Source organism: Drosophila ficusphila, unplaced genomic scaffold, assembly GCF_018152265.1.
Source record: "Drosophila ficusphila isolate 14025-0441.05 unplaced genomic scaffold, ASM1815226v1 contig_791, whole genome shotgun sequence".
NCBI lineage: Eukaryota > Metazoa > Arthropoda > Insecta > Diptera > Drosophilidae > Drosophila > Drosophila ficusphila.
In genome coordinates, this window is record NW_025064737.1 from 2,606,286 (window position 1) to 2,615,256 (window position 8,971).

Genomic DNA, 8,971 nt, shown 5'->3' on the forward strand with positions numbered 1-8,971 from the left:
AGCACACGCGACTGTGTGGATGTTAAAAAGTCAGAATACTGGGATTGAAAACGTAGGTGAGCTTTTTAAGTAAATAATAGTGTTTTAAAAAATTTGAGGTGTGACGCGATAGTCGATAGATCTTTTGGTTTTTTATTAAAATTAAGGCGCGTGTTCCGCTTGATTCAAAATTCTGTCTAAACTTAAAAAAACTAAGAGTTCAACTAAAAATACCGTTACAACGACAAATGCAGCCCTGGTCGTTCGCACTACCGATATCCAACCGAGCTATCGGTAGTCACGAGCAGATGGCTTGTCCATCTTCAGCAGAAGTGTGCCCCAGGGGTGCATTGAAAAGAGCGTATGTGTATTTTTTATCTGCTCGCTCAATAAAGTGATAAAACGGAAAAACGCAGCTTTGTAATCCCGCAACTCGCCACTACGATGCCTGCAGAGTTTAGGGCTCTAGCAATTTGATATTGGAAGCGAGGTAAAAGGCAGCTGTAACTCAAAACCGACAACGACAACATAGAACGCCTTGTGTGCGCAGTTTAGGTGTGCGTCTCGTCTCGTCGCGCGTGCGAATGTGTGTGTGCGGCAATTAAACAATAAGATTCGTTTGGGGCAGGGGCGTGGGGTTGGTTAACTGGCGGGGGCCACTTCAGTACACTGTCTACTCATGGGCGTGGAACGGTGCATTTGGGGACCCCATTAACGCAAGCGAAGCGCGAAATTGGGAGTAAGTTGTGGTAGGTGGCTACAACGTGCAGGTGCCCTCTGCGGCAGGTGAAACTCGAGTTTCCAGCCTGTCTGGCAAACTTGTTTCGACCCTCCTACAGCAAATAATTATTTTCTTATTTTCGTTAAGTGAACAAGCTTTGTGCGAGGAGCTGAAAAGTTCGATGCAGTGGATCTTTGTTTACATCTGGACTCTCTTCGCCCTCCCTCTCTGTATCCGTTGGAATTCGAACTATTCTTACCATTACACATGCGCGAGTAAATTTTCAATTAGATCATTAATTTTAATATTGCGCGCGCTTGTGCGATTTCAATTAGCTTGCCAGCCATCAAAGTAACAAGAATAAAGCTCTGGCACCGTGTCAGCCGATTGTCCTACTCCACTTCAAAAGTATCCAAGTTTTTTTTGGCCAGAGTCTGCGGAATAGGAGGAATTCAAGTTAAAAGTTAAACTGGATTTTGCTTTATGGGAGCTGAATTTAGTTAAATATATTTGTTGCAAAGCCAAAACTAACGGCAAATATAATTATAATTATATTTATATATCATAATTATTACCCTAGTTTCCATATTTATTATCTTAATTTGTAATGCAAAATAGAGCAAAAAAACACATTTTTAAGATTTTTTTAGATACACTAGAACCAAAAAAGTTAATAAAAAAATTAATCTAGTTTAAAATCAAAACATGTTGGGAAAGAAAAATACATAGAAAAAAAAAGTTTATTTTACCTATTTCAAATCAAAAATATATTTTAAGTAAAATACATAGATCCACCTGTTTCTTCATTTGGAAAAATTTCCAAAAAAGGAATATTTTTCAGCTACTCTTGGGTGTCACACTTTAATTGCAGTTTTAACCATGTTTGCAAAGAACTTAAACATTTTGTTTTCTCAGATTTGTTTCGTTCCAGTAGGGAATGGACGCAATACTAGAGTGAACGGCGGTGCCCTACTATCATGCCCATGTCCCTGCAAACCGTCTCGGCCCCGGCTCCAGTGCCGGCAGCTCTGCCGGCTACTTTGTCGGTCAGTGCCTCCAGCACCCAGATGCTGCGCCCCCAGACGCTCGCCGGCCCCGAGCGGGAGCCGATCGAATTTAACATCAACCTGGTTGGAGCTCCGCCCGAGGTGGAGCAGCTGGTGGAACAGATCAAGAGTGTGGCCGAGCAGTTCCTCTACCACTGGAAGAGCTTTCCCATCGGTGAGTTTCCGTATGAAGTGCAGTGATCCACTCCCCTAATCGAAACCCATTTTTAGTTCTTCCCCAGGCGCTGGCCAGCAGTGGTCTGAATCTGACGGCCAGGAACGCGACCAACAGCGTGAGCAGCCGCAAAACGCGACCCATTAATCTGCGCGACCTATTCATAGCTCCTCCCTTCGACGAACTAGACGCAGTGGCCTCAGACGGAAGTGGAGAGCCTCGCCGGTTGACAAGCGCCCAGCTGAAAACTCTACGGGAAACTGGGTGAGTTTGCGGTCACGAGACAGAGAGATGCTCATTGGGATGATGGATAGATTGACGGATGAGTGGATGGTGGATGGTGGATGACGGTTGATGGATGGAGCGATTTGCAATTGCCAGCTTAATAAGCAAAAAGAGCTATTGTGCAGCTAGCAGTTAACAGCAGCTGATTAACCGCGCTTTTGCCACATCCCCCACACCTGATAGTGATTTCTTTCGTTTATTGAGTTCCTTAACCATTGCCAATCATTCCGCGACACTTTGCACCCAGCAAACGCAAAAATCAAAATAAGGCATGCTCCAAATCTATTTTAAAATTATTACGATACGAGCTATCGTGTACTTTTTTTTGTTTTATTAACCAAACTAAACGCATGCCCCACTACTATTGTGTTTTTATTTCTGTGTATCACTGCCAATGAAACGTGAAACGGTAAACAACAATTTGTATGTGACATATTTCTGTAAAGCTTGCAAAAGGATAAATATGGAAAGCCGAAGAAATTAACTTTGGAACAATTGGAAACTATACGTAAAAATGGGTAAATAAACACTATCAAAACGGCGATCAGTAAAAGCCAAGGCAAACTACTGCCGCTGCATTACAACCTGTTTAGTCGGTGTTCTTCCGTTTGTACATACATTTTCATTATTTAGTTAATGTTAATTGTTATACTTTAAGTCATTGTCTAAAGCCGCTCTGATAAAATTGCATGCTTGTTAAACCGAAATTGAAAGTTCAAAAACGAATCTGCATGTTGGAAACCCGTGGGACCCATGAAAATGTTAAAGGGGAACGCATATACTCCAAAAAAAAACAGTTTTTTTTTCAGATTAAGCGTATAGTCTTAAAAAACTAACACATATTACTTTTTAAAGGCGCTTACGTGAGAAAATATTTTGTACGTCATTTCCGTGTACCCCATATCACAATCACACATTTACACAAACAAACATGTGAAGTTGAAACACTCACTACAATCGGGCAAACCATAATTCTGAATCTGGTACACGCTTGTGCATGCCAACAATTTGTCATTGATCTAGATCATTTACGTGTTTTATGTTGTCTTGATCTCTCAGATGCTTGGAACCCTAATAGCTAATACGAATTTGTCCTTCTCCACAGCGAGTTCGATGTGCCCAGTCTGCACTTTCCTGGCCAGGTGCACAAGTGGCGTCTGTCCCAATTGCTGCAGAAGGGAAAGCTGCGTGCCCAGGATTCCTTTCTAAGCGACCTGGCCCTAGCTGCTCGCTTTGTCGTGGTCACGGCCCGAGCCCGGATCTTTTCCCACTTCTTCTCCGTGGTGCAGGCCATGCACGGGCTGCTGGGAGCATTTACCAAGCTGGCGGACATGTTTATCGGGGTTCCGGCTCTATTGGCCCACAACCTGGACTACAAGATAAAGGAGGAGCGCTGCAGGTTTCTCATAGCCGAGTTAGTCTGTCGGGTACGCTACCTTAGCTAAATTGCTGTACAACTAACATTCAAAATGTGCATTTTAGCCCGAATTTGAGGATTGTCTGGATGGTCTGTGCTCGTATGTCCGAAAGATGCTTCGACGCGCCACTATGGAGAAGTTCGACTTCAACAGCTGCGAGGTCAGCCAGCCAGTGCCGTACCTCTTCCTCACGCCCAAGGGACAGGAGATCGACTTGCGCCTGTTCTGCCGCGACATCATGCGCAAGGCGCTGCCCATTCTGATTGGCATCCTGGAGAGGGAGACGCGCGGCTGGTTCCTGCATTTCCGCGAGCGTCTGATTGCCGAGCTGCGGGCTAAGAAGCTAAACGACAAGGAAATCGAGGAGGAGGTCAACGAGGCTGTTATGAAGGAGTATTTGCAGCGTGTCTACAGCTCTATAGTGTCCAACACCAAGTTGGCGGAGCTGGGCGCCGGAGTGCCGGAACTCCTGGTGCAGCAGGCCCAGTCGGTGGTGATTATGTACAAGGCAGTGGACAAGGTGGAGCAGAATATCAAGCGCACCCGCGAGGACCACCAAAAGTGTCTGGCTAATGATCATTCCGTGCTGTCCCGGGTGGCTCCCTGGCTGCGCTCCAAGCTTCGCCACGCTGAGGAGAACCGGCTGCACAAGAGTGCATGGTCAGCCCACGAAGAGGCGCTGAAGATGTGCACCCAGCACAACTTGCACCAGACGGCTTACTTCTTGTCCCGCGACCTGGCCTTCATGAAGGAACGTGAACCTGTGCTTCTCAAGGAGTTGAAGAACGCCAAGACTCCCACGCGCAGCTTTCAGTGGGCCTGTCGCATCTGGTCGCCGCAGTCGTGGATCATCCGTCGCAACTTCCAGGGCCAGTCGGACGTGATTCCCACGGTTATCAGCCAGCATGCCACCAGCATCGTGACTCCCCGCTCGGACCCCAGCCAGCCGGTATTTTTAGTGGAGAAGGAGATTATCCGCACAACGAGCACCCGCTGGCCCTTCTGGCGCCTACTGAACATGATCCAGCGCATCTGGTGTTGGTCCTGGAACATGATGTTCCTGCTGGGCATCCTCGTTCCGTGGTGCAGTCCGCTAGGACTGCGTGCCCTCTGCTGTGTGAAACCCTTCATGCCCGACCTGGAACTTTCGCAGATCAACGGCACACTGTTCCCAAGGAAGACGAGTATCACCCAGACGTTGGCCTCGCGGCTAATCGAGTTGTGGCGTCACATATCAAAGTCGCGCACGCACTTCGAGACGGAACCGGATACGGGTAAGCTTCAATTTTAGCTCCAGATGAGTTTTCGGTTTATTGTTATTCGTACTTGTAGGCTTCATTGGCAAGGGACTGACACGCAACCTGAATCGAACTTGGAACTACTTTGTGAAAGGATTCCTAGGCACCATTGTCATCTTGTTCGCTTTTCCGCTTATCTGCTTGTCCGCCAGCCTGCTGAGCATTGGTCTGGCTGTGACTGCACCCCTGTGGATTCCCGTATTTGTCCTGCTGCTCCACATTTACATGATCCTCGTATATGATTTGGATGCGCCTGATAACACGAAAAACCGATACTGCATTTTGCTGGAGGCTATTGTTTGGAATCTTCTCATTCAAGGAGTGCTGCAGCCGGTGGCGGCGGTTCTAATGGCCACGTTGATCTGTCCATTGGCAGCGGGAGTCGTTTTTATCGGTACGTCGATACTTAATATAGTAATTGCAGTTCTTACCAGTCCCTTAATCTTTAGTGGGAGTCCTTCGCTATTCACTTCGCCTCGTCTGGGACTCGCTCACCTACCATCTGTTCATTAAGAAGTGTGGACGTGTGCCGGCCTCGGATAGCATTGCTGTAAAGCGAATCGCTGGACCCGGACTGGCACTTGACTATTACTTCATTATCCGACCAGAGCAGGCTTTGGCGGCGCTAGAGGCTAAAATGGAACTGGACGAGCTGCAGGCCTACCAGCACGCCACGGAGCGAGTGGTCCTGCAGCCACAGCACGATTTCCTTCAGTTTGTCGAGGCTTGCTTTGGTCCGTTTTCCGCCCAAATTAGTAAAACCGGTCCCTACTTGTCGCTGGACCGTGAGGCGCAGGATCTGATGAGTACGCTCCACGAGAAACTGGAAAAGCGGCGAAGGGAGCTGCAGACGGCGCTGACCACTCAGGTCAAATCGCGCATCAAGCTGAATACCAAAGAATTGAAGGTGCGTCAATGATAGTGATGTAAATACAAATAAAATTAATTACTTTCTTTCCTCAGATTGCTATACAACTGGCCGCCCATATTTTAGAGAAGTATTATCCGTCTCATGTCATCGGCAGGTTGTCGATTAGCGAAGAAGAGTTCTGGGATAATAAGGTAAAAAACATATGATCATTGCTTGAATGGACACTATAGCCACAAATATTTTCAAACAGGGTCTCACGGTGAACGACTGGCCCGGACTAGCTGGTCTTATATACACCGACATATTTAGTTTAGATTTTCTAACGCCATTGACTGAAAACGATACACATTTTAAACTAGAACCACATGCCTCGCTCGATCTGACGCGTTATACAGAGATGGTCAAGAATGCGAATGATGTGATAGGCTCCAAAGGCCTGGATCTGCTCGGCAATGTGTATGCGCCGCGTGGCAATGTCCAGGTGCACCTGCCCTTCCTCGAGGTGACCGCATTCAATCCACGCTCTCGAATAACGCTCACCTTCCGCAAGCCAGAGAAACGGTAAAGCTATATTTAAACTAACTTTTTTGCAAGAAGCTAACAATGCTATCAATAGGGATATGTCCGTTGGATTGACCACACCAAGGGTGCGTGCCCATCGAGCCCAGCATGTGCCGAAGACGCCTCAAGATGCCCAGAAGGCCTGGCGACCGTGGAAGCAAAAATGCGGGGAGAAGAGCGTGACGGAAAAGCTCCTCATTCCGCTGCCAGTGCCCCATCCAGTACACATTGCCATCGCCATCTACAATCGCGACACCGAGTTGCCCATTCCCTTGGACTCGGAGCTTGTCTGGGAGATCCTCAAGTCGATCGAAGACTGTCAAGGCGGCGATGCCATTGTAAGTAGCCCTTTGTTGATAAAGGATACATGGTGATACCACCTTTTGCTTGCTCTATACAGGCTGTTCAGGCTGCGGCGCGATACCGGGGAGCGGTTATTGAATCCAGCAATGACTCACTGGCCACCAGCAGCAGCATAGGCAGCACCCGTGACTCGGGATCCGGCTCTGTGTCAGGGTCTGCCTTGGGCAACGGCACAGAGACCTTACCCTGTGGCAATCGCGAGGTGAGAAAGATAAGAAAGAAAGTTTAAACAAGGATTTTTGTGCATTCGGAGCACCTTCAATCAAGTTTTAGAGGATTGATTTAAACATAATAGAAAATAGGTAACTTAAAAATCAATTTGGGTTTAATTTTCAGGTTTGCACACAGGTGAAAGTGGACGCCGAACCGGCTGCAAGCTCTTCTGGATTTCATTGGACTCTGAGCAACTGGGGCGCTGCGCAAACAGCCCGACGTCGAACAAACTCGAATGTGCGCGTGGACTTGGCCAGTCCCGAAGATATATCCCTGGATACGGATAGTTCTCGAGCCGTCTTTAACAATGCGTACGGCACAACGGTCTAACAGGCTTTCGGTGGTTCGGGCACACAAGTATATATTAACCTATCAACACACGTAGATTTATTCGTGGCTGCTCGCTTTTAAGAAAAGAATGCATAACCCGTTTTATCGAATGAAGTCTCGAATATGGTCCAGGCAACGTAACATTTTGGGAGGGAACCGATTGTTCAGAAAAGAATTCGAACCACATTTAAAAGAATACTTTTTGAAGAATTTAGAAACTGTCTGTGAGTGGTACATTTGTGAATCAGATGCCTCATCTGTTTGCATCCAGGGAACAATCGAAAGTATTTAAATGTTTTCCCTTCTCAATACAAAATCCCAGGCAGCCGCGTAGTTAATGTGTAATAAGAACAAATTTATCCATCTAACTATATTTACGTATGCGTATATGATATACATATATGGTTCGATAGTATACACCGCATAGGCGAGTCGAAAAGCAACAAACTTCAATCTAGTCGCAAGCTAACTTTATGCAGCAATCTAATTCGATTTCTTACGCAACTTATAAGAATAAAACGCAGCTTCATGACAGTTTTACATTAGTGATTAGTTCACTCTGATTTCCGTATTAAAGGCCAATACATAGGAATACTTATTGAGTAGATATTCAATATAAGCCATGAGATTTTTCTTTGTACCTAACCAACCAACAAATTTAAGTTTAACTCGTTTAAGAACAAACTTTGTATTATAAATATGCCACGAATTGTACCATGAGCAGTTAAACAAATATTGTTGATTAATAACTAATTTATTTATATACAGTCAAACTATCTGAATATCAATGTTTTATCTACTCCAGTACTTTTTCTTCCAAAATCCGAAAAGCAAATTATAAATAACAGTGAGTAAAGAGTAATAGATCGCAGCGGTGGTAAAACAACACCAAGGCCGAAATCATAAGTAATAAAATTTAATAAAGGCATCGTAAAGGACTTTTACAAAATAAAATAGGACAAAACTAAAACATTTTTACATTTATATATACACATTTAGATCACATAATCGTATGTTAAACTGTTGATGCCTTTTGTATCTAACGTTTTCCAAACCAGCTAAAAAGCTAAATTCCAATTCGACTCCATCCCCAGAGCTATATCCATGCCCTCCAAGTATTTCTCGAACAGAATTATTTTGAAAATTTTCAAACTGCCACAAGCCTAAGTATTACGTTTTTCTACAACCCGCGCACTGCTCACTAACAATTCAAACTTTGAATTCGCTTTGGCAGCTTCCAGTGTTATGTTTAAGTCGTTTAACTGATTTTGTACACCTTTTTATTTTTTAATCTCGGAATGAAAAACCCATTAATGGAAATGAATCTTCACATACAAATATACAAACATTTACATAAATATGTAGTTATACAATTAAAAGAAAAAACACCGAGAACGGTAAATCTCATGAAAATGCATTGAACAATTTTATGTAAAATGTTTTCTTAATATTAAAACAAAGGATGTAACAATAAATTATAAATGAATATTGTGTGCTCGCAATTTTTTAAGTATTTTGAAGTAATTAGAACTCGAAAAACAGTGTTCACTGTACAGTTCGATTGGACGTATGATACTTATAAAATTGCAGGCGCATCTGTAGTTTAATATATAATAATAAAAATGTTGGCTAAAAATCAAGGATTTGCGTTTTATTTAGGAACAGGCGTGGTATTTTTGCAACCATTGAATTAAAACAAGTTTCCAAAACA

At 44.5% G+C, this 8,971-nt stretch overlaps 1 protein-coding gene across 2 annotated transcripts; it reads left to right on the forward strand.

Annotated features, from left to right (window-relative positions):
• Positions 1-310: 310 nt before the first annotated feature.
• On the forward strand, positions 311-8,042 carry LOC108090116. Of its 2 annotated transcripts, XM_017188642.2 has the most exons (13): positions 311-469; positions 1,616-1,921; positions 1,978-2,185; positions 2,653-2,724; positions 3,312-3,633; positions 3,689-4,898; positions 4,957-5,316; positions 5,372-5,829; positions 5,886-5,984; positions 6,044-6,354; positions 6,410-6,692; positions 6,755-6,919; positions 7,054-8,042. In XM_017188642.2, exons 2-13 carry the CDS (start codon positions 1,678-1,680, stop codon positions 7,258-7,260), a joined length of 3,939 nt encoding a protein of 1,312 aa, XP_017044131.1. In that variant the 5' UTR covers positions 311-469; positions 1,616-1,677; the 3' UTR covers positions 7,261-8,042. The 2 variants fall into 2 exon arrangements, with proteins under 2 accessions (XP_017044131.1, XP_017044132.1); XM_017188643.2 differs by lacking the exon at positions 2,653-2,724.
• Positions 8,043-8,971: the final 929 nt, after the last annotated feature.